General features: G+C 51.0%; 1 protein-coding gene across 1 annotated transcript in view; it reads right to left on the bottom strand.

Annotated features, from left to right (window-relative positions):
• Window positions 1-590: 590 nt before the first annotated feature.
• The window catches only part of bnc2 (basonuclin zinc finger protein 2), a gene marked incomplete at both ends in the record, with an annotated part of 66,638 nt that continues 53,034 nt past the window's right edge, over window positions 591-14,194 (bottom strand). Inside the window, 2 exons of the mRNA XM_083692761.1 lie at window positions 591-2,408; window positions 2,665-3,336. Of these exons, the coding sequence (XP_083548887.1) occupies window positions 591-2,408; window positions 2,665-3,336 (2,490 nt within the window). The remainder of the gene's footprint in view (window positions 2,409-2,664; window positions 3,337-14,194) is intronic.

Here is a 14,194-nt window from a genome sequence, read left to right as displayed (position 1 = left end):
ATACTGAACTTTGACATGACAGTCAACAGATGCCACTGTAAATCAGTCTATTAGCAGGCTTTTCACTTAACATATGTTTAAAGAAGTAATAATTTCACCTCGTCTAGGGAGACGGCTAAGAAATTGGGAGAGGGACTTGCAGTACAGAAGTGTTGAACCCGCTTCTCACCAAGAAAGAAACACTACGCTATTCCAATCACACAGGTCACATGTCTCCTCTGGCTACACACAGCTGCACTACTAAACTACCCCACAACTAAGTATCTCACTCATCATGAAACATTTACCGTACAGGTCATGCAAAACAGTTTTTCATTATGTCATGTTTAAGACAAGATTCATGGGAAAAAAGATGAAATGAGAAACAATCCCAATGGTTTATTATTCTAAATCCCAAATGTATATTATTGTAATAACCTGCACTTTGAAATACTACCACTACTACATTTGTGAAGACATAACTGGTTTTATACAAAACAAATGGTGCGGATTTATGATGTATGTTCTGTGTGTGTGTGTTTCTGTCTGTGTGTGTGTATGTATACGTGTGTGTGTGTGTTAGGGTTAGGGTGCGTTTTCCTCTGAGACACTCACCTGTCTCGGCTCCGTCGGGAGGGGAAGGCGGCGTTGCATCCCGCCACGGTGCACACGTGCATCTCCTTCAGGTGCACGTTCTTGTAGTGCAGCTTGACGCTGTAGGAGCTCTTGAAGCTCTTCTTGCACACGTAGCAGATCTTGGGGTCGCCGGGGCTCGAGCACAGGTCCCCTTCGGGCGAGTGCGAGGTGGGGAACTTGGGCGGGCTGGCGCCGTAGCTCATGGACGAGATGAAGCTCTCGTGCAGGGCGGCCATGCTGGCGGCGGCGGCGGCGGCCGCCGCCATGCCCCCGTTGTAGAGGCCGTACTGGCTCATGCAGAACATGTCGTAGGTGGGGTCGTTGAGCTCCTCCTTGATCTTGATGGCGGGCTGGAGGGGGGAGGGCGAGGAGCGGCTCTTGTCCTCCATCTCCTTCCTCAGCTGGGCCTCCTCATCCTCGTCTCTGGCCTCCTCGTCCTGGTCCTTGTCCAGGCTTCCGCCTACTCCGCCCCCCCTGGAGCCGTGCCTCTGCCTCTGGTGCTGCTCCTCCACGTCCATCATCTCGTCGCGGTAGAACATCTTGGAGTCCGAGGTTTCCGACTCGTTCTCAAAGTCCCTCTCGTGGTCCTGGTCCTCGGAGGTGAAGCTGTCCATGCAGCGGACCTCTCCGCCCGCTCCTCCTCCTCCTCCCCCTCCTCCTCTCCCCCCCCTGGAGTCGCCCCCGGGCCCCCCGCGGCAGTCGTCCTCCCCGTGCCTCATCATGGCCCTCATGGTGGGGCCGGGGCTCATCTCGTCCTGGGACGGGGACTGGTGGCCGCTGCCCCCGCTGTGGTGCCCCCCTCCGCTGCTGCCGTTGTTGTTGTTGTTGCAGTTGCCATTGATGTTGTTGTGGTGTAGGTGAGAGGACGGGTGGTGGTGGTGGTGGTGGTGGTGGTGGCAGCTGTCGTCATCGTCATCGTCCTTGTCGTCGTACTCGTCCGCCACGTCGATCACCTCCTTCTCGATTTTCACCGGCATGCTGGACTTGCGGGGCTTCTTCTTGGGCGTGGGGTCCGTGTTGGCGATGGCGTTGGTGTCCTGGTGGTTGCTGGGGAAGGCCAGCCTGTGGGACATGGGCACGGGCATGGCGTCGGACAGGTGGGCGTTGTGGGAGGCGGCGGCGTTGGCGGCTGCAGCGGCCACGGCCGTGGCGACCGTGAGGGAGGAGGAGCTGTTGGTGGCGTTGGCGGGGAGGATGGGGCTGGTGGGGAGCGACACCGGGGGGCTGACCAGGTCGGCGGGCGACAGCAGCGTCCGGTAGAACGGAGGCACCGGCTGGACCGGCTGCACCGACTTGAGCGAGGGGAAGACCAGCGGGCTGTGGAGGGGCGACTGGAGCACGGGGTCCAGCGGAGGGGTGGCGAAGCCCAGCGGCGGCCTGCCGGGGCTGGTCAGGGTGAAGCCGCTGCCCTTGGAGATGACGGGCGTGCCGGAGCCCCGGATGAGGTCCTTGTCCCGGTTGTTCCTCAGCATGGGCATGTGGAGGCGCGGGTTGGGGTTGGCGCTGTGGCGGTTTCGGCTGCGCAGGGAGCTGAAGACCATGTTGCAGCCCTCGATGGTGCAACGGTGCTTGATCTTCAGATGCACGGCGTTGTAGTGGATCTTGAGCGTGCCCTTGTCGTAGAAGGTCTTGCCGCAGGAGTTGCAGCAGACGCGGCCCTTGCGGGACGTGGCGCCCATACGCCGCATACGGTGCATCTTGGAGGAGAAGGAGGAGTGGGTGATGCTCTTGGACTGCTCGCTCTTCACAAAGTGGTGGTGGGCCTGGTGGTCGTTGAGACCAGAGTTGGACTGCTGTCGAAAGAACAAACGAATGGATGGATGGATGAATGACTTCATTAGAACATTTAAAAATACATATACTGCTAAGTTACATATACAGCCAGAACATAAACAGTAATAACTGTGTAATTACAGTATGTTAGAACAAAGAGTAACTGCCTGGTACCAAGTGGTAGACCTACAAAATAAGTAATTCATGGATTATCACTGTGCGATAACCTAGTATTTCTGTACCGACAAACGGCTGTCCTAAACTGGCGGTACATACATGGCGCTGGGGCTGCAGCTGGCCTTGCTGTTGCTGGCCTTGTTGTTGTTGTTGTTGCTGCTGTTGTTGTTGTGTCTGCTGCTGCTCGGCCTGCTGAGTGGAGGGGGTTGGCGATATGGGCGATTCCCGGTTACTGGGCTCTGTCTTGGGCTCGATGTTGTTGTTCATGCCCCCTAGGACTCCTCCCCTGCTGGGGCTCGGCCCGCTGTGGAAGGGAGAGAGGGACACCTCTGACTCGCTGCTCTCCACCGGCTCGATCTGGTTGGCCAGGTTGGGCTCGCGGAGCCGGTGGCCCACCGACTGCTCCAGGGGCAGGCCGTTGGGGGGCAGGCCCAGCATGGGGGCCGAGGCCGGGTTGATATACTGGAAGGGCAGCAGGAACGCCAGACTGTTGGGGATGTTCTCAAAGTGGTGGATGCTGGAGGGGCTGCTGGTCTCCAGGTGGGTCAGGAGGCCCGGGCTCCGGGTCCGGTTGTTGCTCTCGATGAAGCCCCGGATTCCCGACTCGGTCTTGGAGGACTGCACCGTGACCGCCTGACCCTCCTTCTCCTGGATGGCCATCAGCTCCACGATGGACTTGGTCTCGCCGAAGCGCAGGAACTGCTGGAGGGTGATGATCTCCTCTTCCCGGGACATGATGCTCCAGCGGTCCAACACCTTGCCTGCAGTGTCCTACAGGCAAACATGGATGAGAAGAGAGAGGAGAAGACACAAAAAAACATGAGCCTTTATTGATCATGCATAATCGCTTTGGCCGGGCTAAGGTTGAGAGAGCACGGTGGGTGTGTGTGTGTGTGCATGCATGCGTGTGTGTGTGTTTGTACACTCTGTTTTCTGCTCATGAAATTCAGGGGCCCCTGGAGCGATAAGTAAAGGGTGATAATAGAGCAACTGAACACTCCACCTCCTCCTCCTCCTCCTCATCTTCCCCTATTTGCCTTACTCCTCCTTTCTTTCTCTCTTGCCTTTCTTTACCTTTAATCAGCCATGCAGATGCAGTCATTAGGCGCACAGCAAGGGGAACAGGCGAGAGTTTAATAAAGTCTAAAGCAAACAAATCGGGGGCCACCAGGGGGCCGGGGGCTATTAGGCGGTCCCTGTGAATTTCCACCATTTTCGGGTGGGACGTTGATGTATCTGCTGAGAGACCGCTTCTCCAGAACAGCTCAGCGAAAGATGTGAACTCTGGCTAAGACTCCCTCTGTAACAGGCATAGAGAGCTCTGCCTATGTTTACGTCTAACAGAGAGAGAGAGAGAGAGAGAGAGAAAAATAACTGGTAAGAGAAATAATAGATTAATTAGCGAGAGCCACTAATCGCACCTTGGTTGTCAGCCATTTTTCTAAGTGTGTGTGTTAAGGGAGTAATCTCAAAGGGATATCTATTTCACAAAGGAGGGTGGAGAAATGTGTCTATGGGGGGTGGAGGGGGACAGGGACACACACACACACACACACTCACACACACACATCACAGTCGAGTTGGACATTCAAATAAGAAAAAAAGCTCATGTTTATTTAAGCGTGTCTTTTGAAGACGCCTCGGAGGTGACACCGCGGTAGCGTTCTGTTCATTAGGCAGGGCTACGGATCGGTGTTTACCATGCTTTATGTTAATGAAGTTTACAGGACGCATATTTTTCCGACAGATTAAATATTAATGAAGGCATACTTTATCAGGGGGTTAGGGCGTCAACAGAAAAAAACGCATAGGCTTGCATTTACAGTAAGAGAACGGGGGGCGGGGGGGCGAGGGCGGGGGGGATGTAATGAAGTCAATGTTGTCGGGAGATATTTGACTGTGTTTCCCAATCCTGTAGCTTATGGGAGCCGTGGAAGCGTGGGAAACAAGTTTTCCATCCTCCGAGAACAGGATCACTCCGTCGGGGAAAGGCTCAGTGCTATTCCGAAAGGAGCACTTTTCCTTTGGCGGGCATTTTTTGGAGATGCTGCTATTAACCACTGAAAAATAAAACGCCTCGAGTTTTTTTTATGCACACGCGCAGCCGTTGCCAAACGTCGAGACATGGCAAGAGGATTCTGGGAAAAGAATCTTGGCAAGGCCTGAACTCTGTCTTTGCGGTCAGGCTTTCATAACTTAATACACTGAATACTTGACCCAGTGCTTTTGTCCCTCTCCCTGAACTCCATATGTGTGTGTGTGTGTGTGTGTGAGAGAGAGAGAGAGAGAGTGGGTGTTGCCTAACAAATGGATTAAATACATCTATTTCATGAATTTAACAACTTGTTCTTATATGTTGTCAGCTCACAGTTCATCTTTCATTCTAATAAAGAGCCAACTGTCGGATACACAGAGGACTACATTACTTGTATAACAGCAGCTACTGTATGAAGGAGGGTGTGTGTGTGTGTGTGTCTATGAGAGTGCTGGGGGTAAACACTCCAGTTTAATCTTGGCTGGGTCCTGTGGGACCCCACCACCCCCAGACGAGTGCCACATCAAGGGAGCCACATGAATGAGGACAATTAGCCACATCGCTAGGGTAACACATTCCAAACAACACTCCTGCCTGCCAGGATCCATGAAAGATACATGGCAACTCTGGAGTGTAAAAAAGCTGTAGAAAACCAACATCACAAAACACAAAGGGCCTGTAAGGCGAAAAAACTGAGGATAAATGTTTAAAGAGAGAGAGAGAGAGAACAGGGGAGAGAGACAGAGAAAGAAGAAGCGTGAAGGAGAGGAAAACAGAAAGTGAAAGATGGAGGGAGAGATGGGGAGGAGTGGAGAGTGGTTTCACTCCACTACATGCCCTCAGAAATAGAAGAGAAGTGAATTCTTCAGAGACGAAACATCAATAGTCACTGGGGTATTTGTTGTTAAATATACATTAAAAAACATTTTACACTTTCATTCTGTGTGCGCGTATGAGCTTTCGCCTGGAGGTATGACTTTAAATTCTAGCACGGGCACTATTATTTCATACAGCACGGCCGTTTGGGCATTTCTTTTTCCACTTGATTTAATTGAGAACAAAAAAACAGAAAAAAAGAAAGCAAATTAGAAAGTGAATTTTTTAACAGATGATAAGAAATTTAGAGGAATTTTGCACAGAAATATCAGGCGTGAAATGTATGACAGCAGTAAGGGGTCTTTTAACATGTACCTCTGAAGTAAAGAATACACACACACACGCACAACAAACACACACGCGCACACACGCACAACACAGCGCAGCGATCAGGCCTGTTGCTCGACCCTTAGCTTGGGGATAAAGCATAATCTGACGACGTGACAATGTTTTTGAACATTTTCCATAAACAGTAAGACAGTAATATAGATACCATAGATTGAAGGATGACCATCAAAAAGTGGATACTCAAGAGAGTACTCAATACTGAACATTCACCACTAGGGTGAGCACACCCAACACATTGCCTCCCATGAGGAGAGAGAGATACCTGTTGCTGGGAGAGTTCAGGAAGCAGAGGTCAGAGGTCAATGCGATGATTTTGGCTGTCCAAACCCACACACAGTTTTTGCGAGCCAAGTTATGGCTTAGTGTTTGTCTTATTCTCTCCTCTCCTCTCCTCTCCTCTCCTTCCCCACTTGTTGTTAAATCAAACAAGACCGCCCCCCCCCCCGAAATGCAGTGACACGGGCCGTAATGTTTACCAAACGGAGGCAGTTAGTGTTAGCGAAGGCTGGCCAGCTGTCAGGATGCAGGTCAGTGGCCTTGCTAGGAGGACGGCCCTGTCTGAGTGGGGGGCTGTAGCAACAACAGAGACGTCTGGACCACAGTTAACAACAAGGGGGCTTAGGCCACAGAGAGAGAGAGAGAGAGAGAGAGAAAGGAGAGAGCAACTGAAGCTTGCGTGTGAAAGAACGACGGGCCACAGTGAACTGAACAATACGAAGTGGACAAGCTTGAGTAGAGTTGAGGTCTCAAAGGGAAACGTCATGTGCTTTTTTATTGAAGTTCAGAAGCTTCACGTTACTTTGCCGTTCTTTATAACCCTTCTCTATGACAACCATATGTCATGTTCTATTTTTGCAATACCTTATTTTATGGTTACGATATATATCAAAGTAGAGACCACAAGATATGGTAGACAAAAAGGCTAAATACTCAATAAATAGTAAGACATAATAATACTTTTATAAAATATGTAATACTATAAACTATTTAATAATAAAAGAACATACCAGACAATGCAAAATGGCAAGTTTCACAGCCTATTTCTATGTAAAATTAATTCTATGTATTTTATCCCCCGACCAGCTACGGCAATACAATTGAATGATACTACGTCTGCGTTGTTTTCTATAAAAACACCCCTAGCACTTTTTATGTTAATGCGTTTTAAAACGGCGAGACTTGATTCATGTTCAAACAAAAAGCTTTGCAATGAAAACCACTTGTGAATCAAACAGCCTGTGTTAATTGAATGCTACTTTCCCCTTGATTAGAAGAGAAGTTTAACACCACATTAGCTCTGTGTGTGTGGGGGGGGGGGGTATGTACTGTATGTGTGTGTGTGTGTAGGTGTGTGTGCGTGCGTGCACATACACGTACACATATCATATCTCAGGATTGGGTGATATAAATTCCGAGACAGCTCTGCACATATTTGCACACAAACACATCTCCCTGTAGTGTTGGCTAGCTCCCTCTCCCAGCCCACACACACCACCACCCCCCCCCACCGCCGCATTAGCCTAGAGACGCCGCCAGAGCAACAAATGTCCCATTAGAAGCACTTTTACAAGTAGGCACTCATCTCCCAATTAGCTTAATGTGGCCCTCTCTTCCATGTATTTCCCTGCCCTGCCCAGCCCTCCTCCACTCCACCCCCACCCCCCAGTAAAATCTCATTAATCCACCCCCCCCCTCACACCCCCCCCCTACCCTCCCCCCAGCACTATGACAGATTGCCCTGTCATTATGCATCCCCGAGTCCTTTAAACAATATGGGTAAACCTCTGTTTTGCGAGGTTAATGACAATTAGACAGTAATTACAGCAGAGAGAAAGAGAGAGAGGGAGGGAGAGAGAGAAGAGAGGAGGCGGCGAAGGGTTCACACTTTATCAGGTGGACGACCGATTTAATTAGATCCACCCGCCGCCACCCGTGTCACTCGGAATTAATCCGTTGACGGCTGTATTTATTTATCTCCCCCCACAACGCCGCTGCGGACCACCCGTACCCCACCGTAGGTCTACCCTAGCTCACGGCTATCCCCCCGGTAATGTTGACGCAGTACAGTAGGAAGAACAACGGATGATGTTTGTTGGGTGTGTGTGTGAGGAGGGTGGGTGGGGGGGGGGGGGCTTGTAAATTATCGCTGACAGGAGGATGAGCAAACTATGGCCTTGTCATGTGCCGGGGCGCCGCTGTCGGTTTAAAACAAAGCAGGCAATTACGCAATTAGCCCGGGCCTGAGAGAGAGAGAGAGAGAGAGAGAGAGAGATGTGTGTTCGAGGGCTTGCGGGGTTGATTTGCATTGGGGGATTAGGGGCGAGCAGCACACATGCTTTTTTCACTAATCATCACCTATCATATTCAATGACCGAGTCGACTTGGCAGGCGGTTGGAGAGAGAGAGGGAAGAGTTCCTGCTCCCTTCCTCACCCCCGCCGTACACGGCAAACAAGGCTAATATTAGCCGTTCATATGGACAGACAGACAGACAGACAGACAGAATCCAGGGTGTCAAGAGGGAGACCTCTGACCCAGATAGATAGACAGACAGACAGACAGACAGACAGACAGACAGACAAAAGTAATGCCATAATGTGTATCCTAAGTCCTTCTGGGTCGTTAGGTAATGGCGTTTTGGTTGACGTATGACATTTGAATATACGCGTCTAAGCCTAAAAGACATCTACACGACATTTAACAAAGGAGCGTTGTGTAGATGGCGTAGGACAGGCGGGCGCTCGAGGCGTTTTTTTCCCTCCGAGGCTTACAGGGGGTGGGGGGTAGGGTGGGGTGGGCATGTCCGTACGCGCACGGACGGGTATCGCTTCTCCCCTCCTTTCCATCGCCCGCAGCAAAGCCGACCATGGGAACCGCATTGATCCCACCAATCGCCCCGCGGCGCGGCCGATCCCTTGCCGAGGCGCCATGGGGATTCCCGCCGTTGATCCCCACCGGCCGCTCTCACCCACACCCGGATCACGGAGAGGGATCACACCCTAACCCCCTGCGCTTGCCACTTCAAGGGGGGTTAAGCAGGAGGTTCCTTGTGATCTGAGAAGGTCTTGAACCCTCAATATTCTCTTTTCTCTCTTCCTCCTGTTCCTTTTTTTCCTTTTCTTTTTTTTTGTTGGCGTTCCATGAATAATGCAGAGGGCTTGTGGCGCAGGGGGTGCCCAGGGGGGATGGGTTCACACAAAGCCCAACTGCCTGGAGCCATCACATCAGAAGGCCAGAGCCCCCCTATTGGGCATCGCTAGGCCCAGGCCTGCTCCCCATTGGCTGACCGGGTGGTGGGTCGTAGGTCATTGGTTGAACAAACCATCTCCACTTCCTGAAGTGGGATGGGCCACGGGGGAGTTTGATTGGCCCAGACGTGGGCGAAGGACATTTGTAGGGAAACCGTAGAGGTTAAAATTAGCACTCTGACTGCAAAGCATGTTCTCATCAGACATGAAAAACACTGTTTGGTTTGGAGTGTGGGAGAAATCAACCAGCTGCTACAAAGATACTTCTTGTCTACAGTCACATCGGCATCGCAATGAACCGATCGATATGGAACAACATGTTTACTTATTACAATACAATGTTATTAATAGTGTAACGACAGGCTTACATGCCTTATAACATGCTACTGTAGGTCAGTCTTCATAAGAAGACAAGTGGCACAAGTGTCAGGAAAAACAGTGTCGGTGGAACGGAGAAGCCTCTAATTTCAAGAGAGATGGAACAAACCCATCATACAGAGAGTCTGGTGGAGGAAAGGATCATACAGGACTCATCTTGACCTCCCCTGAGGGGGGAGAAGGATTCACACAAGCCAGGTTGGAGAACGCTGTTTTCCATATAACAATATAACAGCAACCCCCCCCCCCCACCCCTCTTTAACACACGACTGAATGTCTAAACCAGATGGGATTCAATAATAACCTCCACACATGGCCCCCCTCGCTGACCACATTCATACTCCTGATTACAACTTGGAAGCAGAGATCTGTCCCAGGTTTGATTCCTAGGGCCCCTTATTCAATTACCCCGGGTGCAGTTGCCCTAGCTTGGTCAATATGATGCTCATCTCATCACTGCTAGAGGAGGACTGAATGAAGGCTGGTTGTGTGTGTGTGTGTGTGTGTGGGGGGGGGGGTTCTAATGTGAGTGGATGTGATGATGAGACCACAGGGCTGGTTGTCAGACTGGGTCCAGACACCAGTCATCAGGCTGCTGTAGACCCAGGCCAGAGATGCCCCTGCCCTGTCCGTCCGCCTGGCTTCAGCCTCCAAACCTGATTTAACTCGAGGCTTTGGTTAAAAATTCATGACGGTGTGTCAGTTGTTGCTAAGGGGGCGCTAATCGAGTGGAGTGAGATTTATAGCGTGGTTGCAGACATGGGGGGGGGGGGGGGTAGTTTGGTTAGGGGATCTTTACCAGAGGAGGGTGAGTCACGAGCTGGCTCTCCCTCATGTCCAGGTGGCCCTCGGTGGACTGTTACCCCCTTTTTTCTCCCCCAGGTCCTCGTCTCTCTCTCTCGCTCTCCCTCTCTCACTCTCTGTCTTTCTTTCTCTACCTGTTTTTGGAAAACGGCCCCATCGAATAAAAAATAAAAGAGTCTCATAACCTCTGCTTCACCCCCCCTTTGTTTTAAAGCTGTCCCTCTTTCAAAGGGAGCGATAGAGAGAGAGAGAGAGAGAGAGAGAGGACGGGTCCTTTGGCCACAGCCCAGCGGAGGTGCAGATGGGGGCGGCACATGGAAGCCATTTCGGGCCCCGCCGCGGCACAGAGCAGAACCCCCACCCCACCCCCAAACCCCAGGCCCTTCAGATCCGAACCCTCTGAAGGAACCGCCTTCGCCTTAACAGCAGTTAAATCTTAGCACCGTCTGGACCTGGTCCTGGACCGAGAACCGGGGGGGGAACTGATCTATCGATTTCCCTGTCTCTCTCCCTTTTCACAAGGCTAACGTTCCAAGGCTAACGTTCCAGGCTAGCTCGACCCCTCGCCGTGCTAAACACCCGTGGCACTGGTCAATGTGTAAAACTCAGCGGACCCCAGCATTGAGCCGGGGGGGGACGCCTGACAGACGCAGGGGAGCGATAAAGAGGGAAAAACAAAGAGGCAGAGAGGATGGAGGAGTCGGAGAAGAAGTCGGAGAGACGGAGCGCCTGATGGTTCGCATTAATTGAGAGCGATCCGTGTGATCTGGTGCGTTTGGATGCGGCGGTCTGTCCCGGGTCTGTCCCGGGCCTGGGAGACAGATGTGGGGGCCGCTGTGCTCCTCCAGGGCCAATGGGGAGGCAGCGAGGCGGCTGAGAAATGGCATGTCTGTGTCCAGTGAGGGGTGGAGTGTGTGTGTGTGTGTGTGTGTGTGGTGTGGTGGGGGGAGTGTGTGTTGTGTGTGTGTGGTGGGGTGGAGGGGGAGTGTGTGTGTGTGAGAGAGTGAGTGTGTGTGTGAGAGTGAGTGTGTGTGTGTGAGTGTGTGTGTGTGTGAGTATGTGTGTGGTGGGGGGGGGGGGGGTCAGCGTTGGTGTGATGGCCTCCTTTTCTCTCCCTCTTATATCACGTCTCCTTTGTCTTGATTACTATTTTGGCAAAAGGCCGCAAGTGAAAAAGGTGCATTCACATATGCTCACAATTTGCTCCTTGGCTGCTCCGTCCCAGTGTGTTTGTGTTGCCTGATGTATGTGTCGTTCCTGTTCTGCTTCAGTGTAATTCCTGCCCCCTAACAGACATTATCCCTTAGATGCTGAAGGACAGGGAAAAAAAGAAAAAAAGCTCTTTTGAAGATTAGCAGAGCTGGAATGAGAAGAGTAAAAACTCTTGATACGTGATATTGTTGCATTTTCTACCTTATACTGACTAATGACACTCCAGAGCGAGGTTACAACGTTCACAAATCATCAACGTAATCACGTATTCTTGGTCGGAATTATGATGAAGCTCTGTATTTTTTAATAAAAAAAATAAATAATTAAGCTCATATCTTATAACAGAAAAAGCTAAGGTGTAATGAATTGTACGACAGTCCACATTATCTTCAAAAGTCCATGGATATCAATTATCAAGACCCTTTAAAGTGTTGCCATTCAGGGAAGATGATCCCCCTTAAAACAGCACATTTCTGTGATAAATCTCAAATTCTCTCTGGAGACAAGCGGAGCTACTAAACACACAACACCCTGTTGTACCGCGGTAAATAACGAGGCACTGACTGAAAAAGGTAAAAAAAATAGAAAAACAGACAAAGATGTACTGGAGCTTTTCTCCACAAACACATTTTGGGCTTTTCTTTTCCACCATACAGCAGCAGTAGTGGTGTGTGTGTGTGTGTGTGTGTGTGTGTGTGTGCGTGCGTGCATTGTAGAGGTGGTGTCTATAACATGCAGACACACACCATTAGAGGATCTCTCCTCTCCTCTCCTCTCCCCTCCCCTCCCCTCCCCTCCCCTCCCCTCCCCTCCCCTCCCCTCCCCTCCCCTCCTCTCCTCTCCTCTCCTCTCCTCTCCTCTCCCCTCCCCTCTCCTCTGTGTTGCTATAGGAGCATGCAGGGGGGAGAGAATAAGCTAATGGACTCTTTACTTAATGTGATCAGAGCTATTATTGACATGCTGCCAGGAAGATGCAAGACCATTAACTCAACCCCCCCCCCTCCCTCCTCCCTCCTCCTCCTCCCTCGTTCACCAGCCCCTGTACCCTATATTACCGCCTGCCTGCCTGCCTGCCCTCTATTGGGGGGGGGGGGGGGGGGTGGGGAGGACGGACCCCCCAGAGGAGACATGTCTTTGTCGTTGTTACTGCGTGTCGAGGTTGTGTGTGTGTGTGTGGCTTCTCGGAAATCACACCCCGGCTATACAAGACGATATCTCTCTCTCTCTTTCTCTCTCGCTCGCTCGCTCTCTCGCTCATCGCCCCAGGCAACGAGCTGAGCAGCCCAATGTATGTGCCTATTGTTGACTCTTATCATATACACTTGTATCCACTTGGAAACGGGTAATAACACCGTGTGTAAACAAACCCTCCCGCGGTACAATAGACCCGCTCTGTGCGTGGTATTGTTGACAGGGGATAATAGACCCCATTGTCGAACGCTATTTCACTGTGAAGTGACACAACTAGATATGTGATCCTGATCTGTTGAGGGGAGCCATGATGTTCAAGGGGAGAGTAAAGGTATACTTTACCGCCCCCCCCCCTCCCCCTCCCCCTCCCCCACCTCCTCCTCCTCCCCCCTTTTTAAAGCATCACAATGGTTCAGTTTCAGTTTCGGTTTTAAATGGCCTCATTGGAATTGTTGCTTGGAGTGTCGGTCGGCCCATTCATCTTGAAAAGAGGTGGGTGGCACTGTGGCTGCAGTGTGATTTACACTACCCCACCTGACCTGAGTGCCAGAACACATCTATCCCCTGTGACACAGGGGGGGGCTCACATAGGCAGCGGAGCCCGGGAGAATGTCTGTGTGTGTGTGTGTGTGTTATCAGGCTCAAGTATGTGTTTGTACGCTTGGAAGCGTTTTGCCTTTTGTGTTACTTGACATGTGCCGCCATGTGTGTGTGTGTATCCTATGTGTGTGTGTGTGTGTTTGTGCGTAGGTAGGACAGGAAGCTCTACCCTGGTCTCGCAGGGCAGCGTTCCAGATCCCTGGGCCTGTCTACTGTCATAAGTTCCAGAGTCGTGATTACTTACTGCAAAAATAAACATCATTAGCATCTTGATGTTGCCTCCCTAAAACTGTAACTTATACAGCAAGAAAAGCTCTAGACCATCAAAACACACAAGTCAGAGAATAACAAAAAAAAATGAAAAATGAAACAAATCAATCCGCGATTTTTTATTTTTTTTGGTGTGTGTGTGGAGGTTGAATCCATATGTGTGCGTGTGTGTGTGTGTGTGACTACTAGAGTAGAGGCCTGGGTAATAGATTAGACGGATAGGCTAGCTCTCTTGTTCTGAACCGTTTAAAAAAAAAAATGAAACCGAATTCGTTTAAAAAAAAAAAAAAAATTAAAGGTAGAGAGAAAAAGAAAGAGAGACGCGTATCGGAGGAGTCGATAGCGGAAAACGAAACAAGGAGGGAGGGTTTACCGGTCTGGGATGCATGCATGGGTGACGCCGGGGGGGGGGGGGGGGGGGTCTTTGAGCCCTCGCAGACGCGAACCCGACACATGTTTGATCCATTCGCAACACATCTGGTCCCCAACACACTCCGTCCATCCATTTCGCCGGAACACATTTTCTTTTTTGGACGTTCATGGTTCCGTGCGGCCCACTAAACCCCTGGCTTCTCCCTGGCGACCCGCTAACTTCACTTACATCTCGTTAGCACCACATATATATCTGTGAAGAACCACGGGATATCATAACGCAAAGGCTTTGGTGT

The sequence above is a fragment of the Argentina silus genome, assembly GCF_951799395.1.
Source record: "Argentina silus genome assembly, chromosome: 21".
In the NCBI taxonomy this organism is placed as follows: domain Eukaryota; kingdom Metazoa; phylum Chordata; class Actinopteri; order Argentiniformes; family Argentinidae; genus Argentina; species Argentina silus.
This window is presented reverse-complemented; position numbering and strand designations above follow the sequence as displayed.